Raw genomic sequence first — 17,402 nt, 5'->3', positions numbered from 1 at the left:
GGAGGTGTGCAGAGCTGTGCAGGGAGCTGCAGGGCATGTCCCAGGGTTAGGAGCCCAGCTGTGGCCTCACATCATTCCATCTGCAATGCTGGAAAGGATAGCTGCAGGCAAACATCGGCTTCTGCGTCCTGCTCAGCAAAGCATATTCTGAACTCTGAAAAAGTGCCTTTCTCAGTTATGTTCTCATTTGGTAAGTTGGTACCAGAAAGTGAGAGTCACTCTGTGGGGTCTGGCCTGCTTAAGGGGGCTGGAAGGAGAGGGTGACTCCGGATCAGGCCCTGCATCATCTCACTCCATCCTGGGGGAATCTGCTGTGGACTCCTCAGTGCAGTGCGTGCCTGAGCTGGAGGTAACTCAGGAGCTGGTGGGGGCAAGTTGCTTGGTGCGCAGGAATGCAAGTGTTTGCTGTTCTTGGTGGAAAAATAAATCCTGAACTGACAGGAGATGCTGATGAATGCATTGCCCAAAGTTTGCAAATCCCAGAGTCAGGTTTGCTGAGGAGGAAGGCAACTTCTGAGCAGGATGTAGAGTCGTGCAGCTCAGTTGATGGCAGAGACGCTGCCCACTTGCCTGGCTAACAGCAGTGCCCAGTGGCTGCCCACTCAGACTCTCTTTTGCCATTTCAGCATCCCTGTGGGTAGGACCCTTCTCTCTTTTCTGCCAGAGATAGGAGCATCTCTGGGCTGGCATGAGCCTTGCAGACACCCAAGGGCACAGCTTTACAGAAGCATTTGGAGAGGCTAAGGCAGATGCAGTGCCGTTGCTTGGGCAGACTCCATCCCTGCCTTGGGCCCCGTGGCATGGTTGAATGAAGCATGCTGTGTAGGTTGGCTCCCCCCAGCATAGGCTGACTTACTAACTGGTTCATGTAATGGAACTGCTTTGCCACTATCTTGCCAGGAGGAAGGTACAGGACAAACAAGAGGAGCTGTTAACCTTGCCCCATGCTCTGGCAGTGCAGCGAGCATGCCAGCCAGTGCCCGAGGTGGAAGCAAACTTGTTTGACCATGTTTACCTGGAGGGAGTGGGAAGATGTAGAGTGGAAAAACCCCAAATACAAGGCCAAAGGGAGCCAGGTTTCAGAATAGGGGTTAAGGAAGAAGAAGAAAAACACAGGCTTTGGGGGGCAAAAACGTCTCCCCCCATCAAACTAAGCAAAGGTCAAAGGGAAGGTTTGTGGAGGAGGGAGCAGGGTCTGTGTTACAGTCAATTTAAGGATACCGTTTCTTGAGAGGGGTTCAGGGAGAGGAAGCAATGACAAGCTGATAAATAACTTCCCTTTTTTTCCCCTGGATCTGTGCATCTCCTGTGTTGCTGAAATCCTTTGCAGAATCTGTCTTTAGTTGCTGGTAACACAGGAACTGCTGCCTACAGGGTGAAGCTTCCTGAAGGCTTAGCTGGTGCCTTGGGAGGGTAGATCTGGATGATTTGGTGGGGGGGGCCTGAGAAGTGGGTGCTGCCTTAGGGATGTGCCCTTCAAAGGTGCTCCAAAAGATGCTGGAGGTGAGTGGAGAGGGAGCATGGCGTGGTGGAGACGGCAGCTCAGCTTGGGCAGTGTCCAGGAGGGGGAGCTGGGTCCAGGATGGAGCAGCACATCTCGGGAAGGCTGCCCAGTGTGAGTGAGCGATCACCAGCGCTTGGACTGGCCCCCATGGCCTGAGAGGGTGCTGGATCCAAACCTAGGTGAAACGGTCAGGATTTCTTTGGGTTAGATGAGTTCTTCATAAAGCAGGGCTGTTGCCGGTGGGATTTAGTTGTGAAATGGTAATGGGTGAAATATCAGCAGTGCAGCGTCTTGTGAGAGATTGATGTTCCGGGAGAAAACCACTTTGGAGCCCAAACTGGGAAATCTTTAGATGTTCAGTTCATGCCAGCCTATAATGCAGTCCTTGCTGCTTTCAGACTTAAAAAGGCTGTGCAGTATTTTGTACATACAATGTGTACTTTTCTGCAATTGCTATAGTTTGTTTCTCCTAATTTACCCTTTCCTTGTTTATCTTGCATACTGTGCAGGGGTCTAATTTAGATTTTTTTAGAAAAAAAAAACCTGCTTAGCAGTTACGGGTTGGGGCAGCAATTTCTATAGCATTTAGAGGTGAATTTGATTAGCACTTTTGGAAAACTGTGCAGCAAATTGCAGTGCTAATCAAGGGAAATCAAGCCATGGAGTTTTAAGGCAGAGTTGCTTTTTGTTTTTTGGGTTTTTTTAAACCAAAAATGAAGATATTAAGTTGTCTGAGGCTCCCAAGCATTATATTTCTGCCAGTTTCACGTGTCAGGCTTTCTGATTACACAGTTGTGCTGATCCGAGCGTTGGTAGAAAAATATGACTACTCTAAAATATAAAACACTTAATTTGCGGTCCAAAACTGATTCTTTAGTGTTGTGATCAGTTTTTCTCTTGTCCCCTCCCTCCCCCATCCATAACTGAGTAAATATTCTGCATGTCTTTTATTAGTTTGTAAAATCCTTCGCTGTACAAAAGACAAATGGGAAGAGATGCAGCCAATTAAACCCCCAACTTTATTGTGTTAGTGCTGTGATTCAGGGTCTGTTGAAATCAATGGGAACCCCTCCCAGTGACCTCCGATTCGCGTTGGATTGTGAGGTTTAGTGGTTTTTCAAATAAGAGCAAAATACACAGCGTGTGCAAAGAGATGGAGTAAGTGTTAAGTGGATTAACTGAAATCCACTGGAGACCTTTGTATGTGTCTGGGGGGAATGGGACATTTATTTCTATTCCCTGGGGCTGCAGACATTTGATTGCTAGTCAAACTTCAAAGAAATGGGAATCCGGGCCTGAACTGGGGTATAGTTTCACACAGACTTTCCACCAGCATTCCCAGTGAGAGACACCAACCAGATGAACACCAGAATTCTTGTTTGCAGAATGACAGTATTCAGATAAGGAAGGAAACAGATTTGATCATTAACCAGGGAGGACTGGGGGGAAACAAACTGGCCTTTTGCAAGACCTCTGGTGTTGCTGTGTGTGACGTGGCTGGTGTTTGGATAATGTTTGAAAGATGGGTAAGTTAGCTGCTGGGAGCAAAAGGGATGGAGCCTAATCAGGAAATGTTGGCCTTCATAATTTTTTTTTTTCTGAGAAAAGGAGATTACTGCAGTTACAAACTGCAAACTGGTAACTGGAGGAGATTCCTAAAATATGAGATAATCCCTAGAAACTGACCAACTTTCTCTGTAGAACATCAAATTCTAGGTCTGTAATCTGTAATTAAATTGCTTATGTGCTGTTAAAAAAAGCATCTGGCTGTTCTAAGATTGTCCAGTGTAAGAGCATAGACACTATAAATGAGAGAGCTATAGTGACATATAAAAAGTAGCAATTTAGAGGACAGGAAAATATTAAGACTTTATATTTCCAACATACCAGGATGTGAGAGGATCCAGAAGGCCAACTCATAGCATAACTGCTGTCTTTTGCAGTTGCAGTGGATAACAGTTAACCATCACGCTGCCAAAAGAATTCAGGTGTCCTTTGAATGCCTCTTTAATAGTGTGTGAGTTAGCTGTCTTGTTATCAATATTTTGAAATATTAAGTGTTTTCAATATATGGATAAACTTCCAGTGCTTGATAGACGCACAGATAGTGTTTATGTGAAAATGAAGCCAAAGCGTAACCTTGCAGGCACAGTTTGCTGTCAGTCTGTGTGGGTTATTTATACTGGGAGCAGCAGACATTGTAAATCACCATCAATAACAAAATCCATGCTGGAGCTGTAGTCTATTGACACTGCAAAATGTTTTGTGAAACTGAAATACCAAGGGTCAGAAAGTACAACTGTGTCTTTGCTGCTGCAGAGCTGAAGGCAGTTGTATGTGCTCTTCTGGCTGCTTCAGCCATGCTCCACGGTATCTGTGCGGGAGCTGAGGGCTTCCCGGTGTCCCCTTTCCAAATGCTTTTTGTAGAAAGGATATTCTGTCCGAAAGCCTTGAAATTAATGTGTTACTTTCCCTCGTGCTCCGCAGTGCAATTAAGCTGTTTTCCTCATCTGCATTAGGAGATGAATAGCTGATGTGACTAACCTAGGGTCACGCAGAGTCTGGCAGAGCTGGGCTGCGCCTTCTGTTTCAGCATTGGGTCAGGGCTCTCTGTTACAGGGAGCTTTTCCCAGAAGTGCATTGTTGAGTGTGCCTGAAGCAAGTGGCATGTCCCTTACAGCTGTTGAGGAGAAAATTATCTTAAAACAGACTCTGTGCCATTTCCTGGTGTGAAGGCAGAGACCGTATTTATAGAATTCCTCTGCCTTCTGCATCATGGTTAATAGAAATGACTGTGTTGTATTTTAATGAAGATGAGGGCTTGTGAATAAATTCCTTTCTGAGGCATGAATATACTTCTGTAACTCTGAACTCAAAATACGTAACTTCTGCCTGGATGATTTCTAATACTGTTTCCCCTCTCCTTGTTTTCCTCTAGTTGTGGCATTCCTGGTGGCGTATCATCAAAACAAGCAGCTAATAGGGGAGAAGGGGCTGCTCCCTTCTAAACTGTACCTGCAGAATGTCAAAAAGTATTTCAAAGGGAAGATAAACCTGGATGCTCTGAGCTATGCGCCAACAATCATCTGGTTTCTGGATTGGTCAGACATGGACAGCACCTTGGACTACCTCTCCCTCTTTGGCCTGGCAACTTCAGCCTTTGTATTGATAACTGGATGCGCAAACATGGTCCTCATGTCTGCCCTGTGGGTTCTCTACCTCTCGTTGGTCAATGTTGGACAGATCTGGTAGGTTAACAATCTCCCTATTTTGTTTTTCTCTGTAATCTCTTGCTGTTCATTGTACACATTGACTTTCTGTCACCATTTGAGGTTGGTACTCTGGTAAGGAACGATGTAAGAATGTGAGAAGGAAAGCATTTGGCAGAAATGAAGTATGGGCATGCCCCAGCTCTCTCTTTTACCTGGTATATCTGCCCTGATTTCTTTTGTCCTCTCTGAGAGGCAAATTGGCTGCATAACATGCCATGCTACACACGGTCCCTGCTGTGGAGTACTTTCCCTCATGGCTGTCGCAAGGGAATCCCCCTAATAATTACCTTTGAGATAGTTTCTCAATTTTCAGTTCTATCCAGAAGAGAGCTGAAACACTCAAGATAAGTACATGAAACCGGTGGGGAAAAAATAAAGGAAAAGTAGCGACTGCATATTGCCTTGCTGCAGGGAAAAGCTGTGATGCAAAAGGAAAGGCTTTAGGTGGTCCTCACACGTGTTAGGGCCCCAAACACATTGGCTAAAAGAGGATGGGCCCTTAGAACCCCAAATTTCATTAGTTCACCTCTTCAAGTACCTCTCTTCCCTGTAGCTGAGATGGTGTGGTAACTTTGGGGAGGTAAAAGGCTATACCATGAAGAGGTGCCCAAGCTATGAACATGATAAGCTGTGTCACTGGGATGTTCTTCCCAAATCTTCTGGCTCTACGACACATGACAAGGACAGCTTCCCCATAGATGGGCTCAGTGAATTTAATTTTAAGGATTTGCATGCACTTGGGCAGACTTGCATCTTGTCCAGTCCCATTCATTCCTATCCTACTCCAGATGGTATGTAAGTGGGTGAAGGATAACAGCTTTAGTTTTCTGAAAAGCTCTATTCTCTGAGTTCTTAACTCAGCATGAACTTAAGGCTATGAAACAAAGCCACAAAATTTTAAAAATAACTTGGTGGATAGTTTTCCATTGCCAGTTCCCAAGTTATTCCAAAATCGCTCATCTATTTTTCTAGATGTTTTATGTTACAGGGCAAGAATTCAAGCATAGTCCTGCTCTCACTTCCAGAGATACAGGAGCTTGTGTCATTGTAGCAGCAAAATCTGGATGTGTTCCTGGACTTCCTTCTGTTTGTGTTTCTCTTTGGGGCAGGGGGTGGGTGGGATGGAACCCTAACAACCTCCCCCTCAAGCTCCGGAGGTTTTGTAGCTGGAAGCTGGACCTGCAGTGACTCTTGGGGCTGAAGGTTTGATCTGGCTTGCTCCTGGAGTAGTGTACCAAGACATTAGCATGGCAGACTGTCTTCGTTAGTGCCCAGGGGGCACTCTGGAGTGCTCAGTGTGCTGGTGCTATAGTGGTACTACAATGTTGTTACAGTTTTGATTTTAAAGAGGGCTAGCTGGAAATGTGTTCTCTGTGTCATGTTCTGTGCTGGTCCTCTGCTCTCAGTTGCTTTTCCTGGTACGGACAGACTGAAGGCAGAGGTGTGATGTCTTCTCTGCTGGTGCTGGAGGGGTGACGGTCTGCAGAACTCTTGAGGTTTTGCCAGAAGAAATCCGGTTGTGCCCGTTGAGCTCTGAGTGGCTGTTCTGTCATCTTTCAAGTCTTCAAGGGAGAAGCAAAGGGTCAGGTAGAGGGAGGGGAGCCTTCTTCCACGGCTGCACCGAGCCACCACCAGTGTCCAGCAGACCATGTCCAAACGCCTCTTCCTGAGCAGGGTTAGAAGCTCACGGCCAAGTGTTGGGTCTCTTTGCAGCTCTGAAGGCAATGAGCTGGCCAGCAGGAATGCAAGCAGAGCCCAGAGTTTGCCTTTTGTGGATGCTGTGGTTGAAAGGAATTGACTCTTGATATTTGAGATAAGGCTGTGTTTTTTCCTACTCTGCTAGTAGTTTAAAATTTACTCTGGCACAGACAGGTGACTCCTGGTACACAGCAATAACACACCAAAGGAATGGGTCAGGTTCTTCTGCAGAAGGGGTAAGAGAAAAGAGGGGGGGATAGGAGGCGTTGCCTCAACTTCATTTCTCCTCCATTGTGGCATCAAATATATTAAACAGGAAATTAGGTCCTTCTTGTAAAGGGGTGGGGGAAGAGAATCAAAGCAACCCAGCAGTACAGTTCATTCAGCTGTGGCTGCATTTTTCATTAGATCCTCTGAAATGGGTCACTGGGTGGTCATACCGTATTATTATTGTGCATACAGTGTGACATTCAATGTGCGTACAGTGTGACACTGCAAGTAAACAGGGAAAAAGCAAGGGAGGGGATTAACTCATTTCTCACCATCCTTCAGGGAATGGTGGTGGTACGAGGGATGAGCTGAGAGTACCAGAAGTCTCATGAATTCTGCTGTTGATGGTGGGTGGATGGGTGGCAGCATTGTCCTTAAAACTAAGGCTGGCTTTAAAGCTCCCTTTACATGCTGGTTTGTAGGTGGGGTTAGATGGTCCGTTAACTTTGTCTTACTCTCAGATTTGGGCAGATTGAGAGGTTTGGATGAGTTCTGATTCTTCTCCAAAGCATCTGTTGAAGACCACAGATGATCTTATAAAGGGGGAAAGGACAGTGTTGTCAGGCATCACTCATCAGAGTTACCAAGATAGCTCAGCAAAAAGGCATCTGAAATGAGGAAGAAATTCCTCCTGTGGCTGCATTGTTTTGTCGTTACTGTACAGCCTTTCTCAAAGCTCCTCTTCAGCCGGCAGGCACAGACTCCTGCGAGCTGGCACGGCTGGGCCGGGCACGGACCCACGGCCTGACCCGATCCAGCAAAATCCTTTGCAGTAGTTGCCTGGGAAGCCAGTTTGAGGAAGATACGGAGTGATAAGGAGGAATAGAGCTCTCTTCTTTAGGCCACTGAGGAACAATTTATTCCTTTTATCGCCTTTTCTTTTTCTATTTTAATTTTAAATGTTTCTATTTGTTTTGGGCTGGAGACTCCAGATAGTGGGTGCTGCTGAAGGAGCGAGTCTTTCAACTGCTGTCCAGCTGGCTAGGGCTCAGAGTCAGAGGAAGCTTTAGAAGAGCAAACTGTCTCCTTTGAAGGGCAGGACATGTCGCCTGCCTGCCCTGGTACTGCCAGCCTCCACCTGTGAGCTAGGGGACACTCCACACTGTGCCTGGGGACAGCTGAGCCTGCTGTGACAGCTCGGCAAGGGACCAGCTGAAGGTCTTTGAGGGTGTTACAACCCTTAAGAAAGCTGCTCCTGGAACAGGCTGATGTGAGCTGTTTGTAATGGATTTTGCGGGATAAGGGATTACTTCGGTAACCTAAAATCCTGAGAACTGGGGCCAGGATGTTGTCCTGGCCCCGAATTCTTGACTTTGCCAGTTCCTCTTGGCTCTGCCAAAGAGCAGGTGAGCTGTCTGAAATAAGATGCACTTTGGTGGTTCTCAGAACTAGGCTAGCTTTCAGAGAAAAACATCTTGATTTTGGTACCTGTGAAATGCGGTGCCAAGGTTGCCTTTGTTGAATTTGAAAGCGGAATGTACCAGGGAGCTTTTGTAATTCTGAGCACTCTGTTCCCAAAAGAGTTGTGGTACTCAGGGTCTGCTCAGACCAAACCTGGACACGTTCTCTTGGTCATGGGGCACGCATATTATTGTGCCACACTTGCATCAAAAGCTCAGTGTGTCTGTCTGAAAATACTGGATTTCCATCCCTCCTCTGCCATTTTGAACTTTTTCTCTTGAAGTAGGAGACTGTCAAGAATCTAAAAATATGCCAGTGCAAAAGAATGTTTAACGTCTCGCCCGTTGGCTGGGTGAACACTTAATCATGACATTAACTTTTAACCTTGATTTTTCTTGTAATTTTTGCAGGCTATGGCTGATTTCAGTGAAATAGTAAAAGGTAGTCCCAACTTGAGTATAATGAAAGCTATTTAATGAAGCTAAAGATGCTTAAAAAGATTTTGTGGGAGTTCCTCATACTTCAGCATCCATTTTGCAGACTGCAAATCCTGCTTGTCTAGGCTCGGTCATTGGAAGAACAGCGCAGCTCCACAGGTCCCACACAAATGGCCTTGCCTTCCTCCCCACTTCCTCCCTTCTGAATATTAATATAATGGATTGTCATGCATTTAAATAAGAATGGGGAAAGCTGCCCCTTTGTTTAAAAGTAAAAATACTTGTTGCAGGTGACCTCATGAAACCTCCATTTGTGGTTTTATTCCCTATGGTTTCTGCTGGGCTGTACGTCTGCAGCAATGGACCATCGGCAGTAGGGGCCCTTTGTTAGGACAAGCTCTCCGGGAGAGGCATTCCGGCAGAAGTTAAATCATTTTTGTACCAGAATAACTAATGCACTTCTAAAGTGAATTTGTAATTCTGGAATAAAATCACTTTTATCCCACAGTAAGGTGTCTCCGGAGAGCTATTACATTTTCTTATATAAACAAACTTTTAAACTACTCTGCCACTGATCTCCTGTTTCTTCTTCTGTTGTTTCCTCACTGAACCACCCCCCCTGGCATTTTCAAATGTCAACTGAAAACTCTTCCTTTCCCTTGGTTATTATGTTGTTTCATTTTACAAAGCATATTGCCCACTGTTAGAGAGTACAGTTTGTAAGGCGCTTGATACAAAAGCTGGAATTGTGGTTTTTTTAAATCCTATTGCCTTTTTTTCTGTCATGGCTAAGATTCTGGTAGAGTTACAGGAGCTCAAGGGAGTAGGTTAAACAAGCCAATAAATAAAATGTTATAGCATGAAGTGGCTACAACGTTCTTTTCAGTGTGTTCTTCCCTTGTGGAAAACGTTGGTGGGGCTACTGCTAACAGGTATTTAGGGTAAAATAAGACTAAGCAGCACACCTTTTTTTCCTGCAAGGCATATGAAACTGAACAGTACTTTACCACCGTACAGCCCCGGGGACTGGGGGCGAGTGCCGTCTGGGCTGTGCTTGTGTGCCCTTCGAAGCCTGTGTGCCCAGGTGGTTTCCAAAAAGTTGGAGATGCTGCAGTGCTTTTCTAGAACACAGAGGGGAGGATGTACTTCTGTCTTTCTGGCCCCAAATGCTTGGTGGTTTTTCATATTTAGCTGATTGAACATTATTAATAGCTTTTAACTTTAGTATTAAGGTCTTATTGGAGGGACAGGTATGCTGCAGGGCCTGAAAGCATGTCTCTGAGGCATTTAATTTGATTGCAATTACATTATTGTCCTCAGAAGATCATTTACAACAGAGAAGGAAGAAAGACTTGTATGTCATGGAGGTTTTGTGCCTTATATGTCTTATTAAAAACTATTTGACCTATGCAGGACTTTAATCACAGTCTTCTGTGTGCTAGTGAATGAACTGGTGACTGGTTCAGGCTGAAGTCCGTTAAATGCTGAAGGGCTGATCAGATGCTCAGGGCTGTGTTTTCACTCTCCAGGAGGGCATTAGTAGCCATTAAATGGACTTCTTCCCTACTTTCTTTCCTTTTATATTCTACAGCTTTGATTTTTCAGTCTAAAGCACTGGGGGTTTTGTCCAGTGTCATCCTATTTGGTAAAGGTTAGAGACAGATCTCTTCTCAGTTTCTTATGCCAGCTTGTAAAACAGCCAGTGTGTGAATTGTGGCTAGATTTGGCAAAACATCATTCCCATTTTCAAGTGTACTGGTTTGTGACCCTCTTATGACGAGGGCACAGCACTTCCAGAGAGAGTCATTTTATGACGAGGAGAGCCCTAGTCTGACGCACAACATACAGATGGAAGAATCACCCTTTGAGCTTCCAGCAGACCAGAGACAGATCAAGGGTGAATTAATGTATCCACACGGGTGCATTTGAGCTAACGCATGTTTTATTAAGTAGCATGGCTAATTCAGTAAGACCTTTTTGACTGCCTCCAAGCAAGCTCTGAAAGACCAGGAGCTGTGCATGTAGGCAATAGGAACTTGTGTGCCTGGGGTTTCATCAGTATGCTTGGTTTGCTTGGGAAGTTCTGAGAGACCTCATGGTGTGGGCAGGAATGGATGTGTTGGGCTTAACTGTGTGACCTTGGCAAGGTCTTTCCGTCAGTCTGTATCTTGCTTTATCTGCCTGTCTGGAAGTGATACAACCTTGTGCTGAGGGATTGTAAGACTTAATTGATATCAGCTTTACAGATATTAAAGTTTGAAGCACAAGCAAAAATTAATGCTGTGCCTGAATCCAGTGTACAATTTTGTGTATTTTAAAAAATAATATCTAGACTTCTAGATGAATTGCATTAACTTGATGCATATGCTAAATTGGAGTCACTTGAAGTTTGCTAGGGGCTTTGCAAATAACCCACTTACTGAGAACCCTTTTTGCAACCTGGCTTTATTTTTCTAGCTCTCCAAAATATCCCAATGACAACAACAACAAGAAAACTTAGAATATCTTATTCCTTTATCTGGCCCTGGCCTTGGCAATAAACCTCAGGAATTTCTTTGTTATTGTGGATTGCAGCCTTGCATCCCTTTTACTCTGAACTGCCCTCCCTCTTTCCCCAGAAAGAAAAGATTATCTCTAGAAACGTAAACCAAAAGTTGAAGGATCTCAGGGGGTCATCCTTCCTGTCGAGGAAGCTGCTTTTTGGCACTTCCTACTTGCATAGAAGAGAGAGAGCATATCGGTTTCAAAGAATGCTGTGAGCAGCCGTGAGCAGTTGATATGACATATTAATGAAAACAAAGATTAATACCATGTGACACTGTTGCCTTGCAGTACAACTGGGAACTAATGAGGCTAATGAGAACCATATTTTTGTTTGAGAGATTAAAATTTAATCATCGCTGATGTCAGAAATGAATAATTTAGCATTTCCCCCTGCAGCATGTGTAAGGTTTCCCTTCCCTGCCCTAGGCTGGCTTTTGGTTTAGCAGCAGTCCTTGAGAGGGGCCAGCCCCATGCCACCTACTCGCCTGGCATGGCTGGGAAGGAGGAGGGTGATGCCGTAGCTGGCTGGCCTTCCCTAGCCCCCGAGACCTGTAAATGTGCTCTGCAGTGTGAGGTTATTTGTCTTGGTTGAGGCAGTTGAGTTAAATACAGGTGTCAGTGGGTGGTATGCCATTAATTTAGGCTGATTTTTTTAAAGGGGCAAATAGAAGCAAAGAACACAGTTTCTTGTAGGATGCGCAGGGAGCCTTGAGTGTGCTCCTGCCCCATCTGCTCCAAAAAACGTGCATTAGACTGTAAGCGTGGAGAGGTCTGAAAAGGCAGGCAGAGATGAACCTGACTGAAGAAGCCAGGTCCAGCTATGTTGTACGTTTCAGAAGATCTGTGTGAGCTGGTGGTAGAAGAAGAGCTCCCAAAAGCTGTAAGGGCTGCCAAGGGATGCTTCAGTGGTGTCTCAGGATGCCCCGGCTCTGGTTGTTGCCTGCTTCTGTGAATACATTCCTGGAGAAGAACTGACCCACGGCAAGTCTAACTTGCCATTGAAACGCGATACGAAAAACAGGAGAAGGGGCTTTGGTAAAATGGTGTGCGGGGGTTTCTCGAGCAGCTGCAGCACAGAGATGGCAGCGTTACTGCTGGGGCTATTGATTCTGTAGCAAGTAATGCCGCTGAGATTAGTGTCATCTGAATAATGTGAATGCTTGTAGAAACGTAAATAAGTTTTAAAAGAGGGAAGTTAAAGAGGAGTTTAAATGTTCTACATTGGCTGCTTGCATGTATTGTTTTGACTTACTGTAATTACTGGCTTTGCCTTACTTAACAGTAGCATCTTTGGAGGATTTTTTTTGTTTTTAATCTGCTGTAAGATATCCAGAGGCCTATAAAAATTAATTCACCATATGTAGGAGAGGTGATGTCTTTGTCTACAGTAGAAACCAGCATTGTGCCGAGGGTCCCCTTAAGGTGTGTGCAGGGGCTGTAGCGTTACGTCCATACCGCAGTGGGTGTTGGGATGCTGGCTGCTGCTCCCATGACCATCGCATTGCTGGCCAGCACTCCTCCTGCCCCAGCACATGTTCCGACTGTTAAATATGCACTGTGGAATTGCCCTCTGACTCCTGGTTCATAACCTTTTATCACATTAATCCCAGTAATCGATTCTGTCTAAATATCGGGACTGGTACCTGTACATAGTATCAGGAAAGCACAGAAAGGCATTGGGGTGTGTCTGCTACTTTGCAGAAAGCCTGACAAAATGACCTAACGTCGTAGAGCATAATGCTTTGATAGCACAGCAGAAGGCACGTAGCGATATTCTTTCACCTCCTTCCTGCTTCCCCTAATTTGGTTTCACGGGAACACCATGTTAAAACGTCAGTGGCAACTGGAATGGGATATGGGTGAAGCTGTTGCACAGGGAGCTGTGTATACAGATGAGGAACACCACACCTTTTCCTGAGCACAAACAGTCTCTACCTTCCAATCATTTCTGCAGATCACAGCCAATAAGCAAATAAGAGCAAAGTAATTATCAGAAGATGATGTGGTTGGTGCCGTGGCTACGCAGTGACTGATGTACCACAGGGCTTTGCCAGAGACAAAGACAAATATTTTTTTAATTGCTTATTATCTGGCACATCTAATTGCCAGCTGTAGCCAGCATGTAGACTTGGGTATTGATTCCACAGCTGAAAGATTTAGGAAAAGAAAGAATAATGGCTTTTTCATGATTTTTTTGTTTTGTTTGTTTTTAAACTGTAACTTGCCAAATAGCTTCATGCACCCAGTCTGGTCCAGCACATGTTCATGTTATTGTACTCGTCTAACTTCTCAAGCAGCTGTGGTTGGAAAGAACGTTAATACAGTGATTGGTAGAGCTGAAAAGCAATCAGGGCTTAGGGAAGGGTCCAAGCCGTAGTGGGATCTGTGTTTACTAACTTCCCTAAGGGTCTTAATCCCAAAATTTATTCTTGAGAACAGTGTTTGCTAGCAGTGATGTGCCGGCTCATCTCCGGGCTGGGCTTACTGCACAACCAGAGTTGTTTGCAGGGCTGAGCCGTGTTACTGGAGAAATGTTCCAGGTCTGTCTGGGTGAACAGCAGCTGGAGAAGGGGGGGCAAGTGACTGCAAAAATAAGCGGGCTCTCTTGGGCAAAGGGTCTGGGGTAGAAAGTACGTGGAAACTTGCATTAGGGTAACTCATGTCTTTATGCACTTAGGGGAGAGGAAGTGATTGTGCTCTCACTGAAACCCGCAGCCTTGCTGCAGACCTCTTCATTTCATGGAGAATCGCACTGAGTCTGCAAAGTGGTTGGCAGTGGGGAGCCAGCCTTTGGAGAGAGATTAATTCATGCAATTAATGTATTTAAAAAAAATAAATCAAGAATGGAATTACTGCAGTGCCATTTTCCTGGAATTTTACCTGCCAGCATGCTGGCAGCAGAAATAGAAAACCTTTCTGCTGCTGGTCCTGAAAAAGCAGGATCGCAGTACTCGTTTTGGGCTGCCTTGCTGTGCGTGCCCGCCTGCCGAAATGCTGTAGTGGGACTGACCTCTTGTTCTAGAGCTTGAATGTCTCCAAGCTGATGCTGACCCCTTTATTTTCATCAGTGTCTGTTTCCACTTGCAGTGTGCATGCTTTTCAAGTTTGTTTCTCCGAGGGAAATGCGGCGGTTGCAGCAGGTCGGGCAGCCTGGCGCGGCTCCTGCTGGGCTGCGGTGGGGCAAAGCGGGGCAGGGGAGCTGCGGTGCTGCTGCCGTCGCCTCCCTGCTGCTGCTGCCGTTCTCAGCAGCCAGCTTAAGGAGCAGCTCAGAGCAGGGTTACTGAGGCTGCCATTTCACCATCTGGTTTTGGCACTGGAAGGATTTCACCAAAGCAGACTTCACTTGAGTTTTGCGAATTCTGCAGTTGCATAAGCCAGGGTTTGCAATGATTTTTAGCTTTGGAAATGAGCATGGACAGAACAGTTGGTGAGTGCTGGGGCTTAGCTGGGTGATTCAAATTTGGTCTTTTAACCAAGCTTGGTTCCCTGCCTTGCAAGAGGAAAATAAAGTGGTGCTTCGATGGCTTGCTGCCTGGGAGCTGCCGCTTGCTCGGCTGCGGGCAGAGCCATGGTGCGGTGCCCGACCGCGTTGCGGCTGTGCAGGACGAGACATGGGTGTGAGCGCCCGGCGTTGCTCCAGGAGGGCGGCCGTCCCATTCCTTGTCCACTGCTTGGCTCCAGCTCTGCTCAGGCACCTTTCCCAGCACCATGTGCAAACTGTGGAGTAAGCCTTATCCTCAAGCACACTTTTTTTGTTTTGTTATCCCTGCTCCTTCCATTTAAATTGTGGATGTTGTAATTACAGAGCACAGAATCCCAGTTTTTAGAGATCTGTGACCACAATAAAGTGAATCCAGAAACCAGACGAGTGGTTTCATTTACTACCATTCTAGCTTATTTCCTCCCCCCACAACCGCTGTGCAATACTAAAGGCTTGGCAGCAACTGAAACCAGCTGTCAAAAATGTTTCTTACCCCCACGCTTTTACGTTAATGATGTTCTGAAATTAATGGTGCACTAGACTAATTCTGTCATCTCATTTTGATGGACTCTTGGTCTCTTGCAAGTGATGTTTGCCAACTGGCTGCTTTGTTTTGAAGCAGTGTGTGGAGGAAATAGATCCCCAGGTGCCAGGTACTGTACATATATATACACGTTGGAAAGATGTTTGTTTGTCCTAAATGTTCACAGCTTTAATTTAGTTGTTTGGTGAGCCACAACATATCAAGCTTTGAGGCACGTAAACCAGTAACTTTTAGGACCGTCGTGTGCAAGGCAGCAGTGAATGAGGTTTTCCACCTCTTGGAGCTGGGGAGGTGTCAGCCAGCATCTTGTGTCTTTGTCACGTTGCACTGGAAGTGGCTACAGCCCCATGCCAGGCAGAGAAGATGCACAAGCATCGGTGGTGGGGAAGAAAGTGGTAGTGAAAAGCTGAAGGAGCTGAATTTGATTAATTGAGAGAAAGGAAAGCAGGGAAAGGAGACGAAGATCTTCAGGTGCGTGAAAGCAGAAGAGAGGGTGGAAACTAGCTGTTCTCTGTATTTGCTGTCTCCGCGTGGCTAGGACAAGGAGCTGTTGGTTTACGTGGTGGAAAGGAAAACACAGGTTAGACATAAGGAAAAGCCTTCTAAATGTACGCACGGAGGAACACTGGGCTGAATACCTGGAGAGGAAGGTGGAGTCTGTTACTGCTTAGACAGGTATCTGTCAGCGGTGATTCTCACAGTCAGACCTGTCTTGGGGCAGGTGGATTTTCCACGTTTGCTGTACTTCCATGATTTAGCCCTTTTGTTCTCCCCTCATACCATGCCTGGATTTACATCAGGCAGCTTATCCAGCTTTCCCTGTTACTGAAATTTTGGAAGGAAGCTCTTCGCTCTGCCAGTTGTGTGTCCATTTGATTGCGCGCTCTGGTCTGAGGCTGCTACCTTCTCCTGGGGAGGTGGTCCCCTGCTTCCCGGCTGGGTACCAGAGGGAAGACCAGTTAATGTCACATTTCCATCCTTCACAGGGAAGGGATACCTCACCGTAGAGCTTCTACCTGGTTTCCATTGCAGAGAGGTGCTGCTGTGGAAACCTTGTTACAGCAGATTTTGGAGCCACATCCTGATGGGGAATAGAAAACGTATCTGTACTACCCAAATACCTTTTCCCCCATCCTAAGTTACACAGCTGGGAGATTGAGAGAGATTCATAATGGAGATGGAAGGTGACATCTGGGTTCACTTTCCATAGAGGATGTTCTCCATGGAGAACAGTGAGAGGAGCTGTTAACACCATCTGCAGATTAGGGGTGAAGCAGGGAATTACCCTGCTTGTGGAAATCAGTTTTGTTAGAAGGGCCTTGTGGTGTTTGGCACTGCTGGGGTGTGAGTGGTGGGTAGGACTGGGTTTTTTTCTCCTTTTAGATCATAAATACAGATGTATTTTCCTAGTAAGCATCGATAGATGTAAAGATAACAGTTCCTGTCTATGTTCTAGTACTATTTCTTAATAGACTATTTAGAATTTTGTTGGTTTTTACAGATTTACAAGAGGAGTCCCTGTCCCAGACAACTGTTGCATTAAATAATCTGTGTAGCTATGGGGTAGGTGAGCAGAGAAGGAATATGAATTTGTTGGGCAAGTCTGGCCAATCTGTTTCTATTTGCTCAAGGAGGAGGAAAAGCAATCATTTTGCATTTGCACACAGGAAAAAAAAAGCTGTTATACAGAAGAGGCGGTGTTTTTTGCTGCGTTGGTTTGGAAGCTCCCTGTTGGTTTGCAGAGTGGTGCCCGCGCACGGTTCGGAGATGTGGGGAGCTCTTGCAGAGCTGTGTCTTCAGCCCCAGCTCAGCTTCATGCCGCCTCCACCACAGGCACTGACAGCGGGAAGTGTTTTCTTCAGGAGTGATGTCATTTAATGTAGTTTAAACTGTGTTTTGCTATCGAATTTTGCTTTCGAGGAATATACTTGAGCTAGAATTAGTCAGTGTGACAATGTGGTGAAAACAATTTAATGCAAGTATCTGATGATGTTTATGATTACCAGCTGATACTTACAGTCTTTGTAAAGACTGTGATGTGAAGTTTGCCTCTGATGACAAGTCACGGCTAATTACTTTGTTTCTTCAACCAGAAAACAGAAGTGACATCACATTTTAATTTGATTTAGAAAATCTGAATGGAATATACTTCGAATCTTCAAAATTTCTGGTTTTGACAATGTGCAGATCAAGTTATTCTGTTGAAATTTGCCAAAAACCCCTAAACCTGCAGAATCAAATCCATGTTTTT

At 45.5% G+C, this 17,402-nt stretch overlaps 1 protein-coding gene across 2 annotated transcripts in view; it reads left to right on the top strand.

The window, feature by feature from the left end:
* The window catches only part of LMF1 (lipase maturation factor 1), a 206,440-nt gene that overhangs the window by 5,993 nt on the left and 183,045 nt on the right, over nt 1-17,402 (top strand). The window contains exon 2 of one of the 2 annotated variants that reach the window (XM_055710086.1): nt 4,443-4,752. In XM_055710086.1, coding sequence (XP_055566061.1) covers nt 4,443-4,752 — 310 coding nt within the window. Of the gene's footprint in view, nt 1-4,442; nt 4,753-17,402 lie in introns of those variants that run through there. The other variant, XM_027812420.2, reaches the window with a different exon arrangement.

Source organism: Falco cherrug, chromosome 4 (assembly GCF_023634085.1).
Source record: "Falco cherrug isolate bFalChe1 chromosome 4, bFalChe1.pri, whole genome shotgun sequence".
NCBI lineage: Eukaryota > Metazoa > Chordata > Aves > Falconiformes > Falconidae > Falco > Falco cherrug.
The sequence above is the reverse complement of the archived record's forward strand: the minus strand, read 5'-3'. Positions and strand labels throughout refer to the sequence as shown.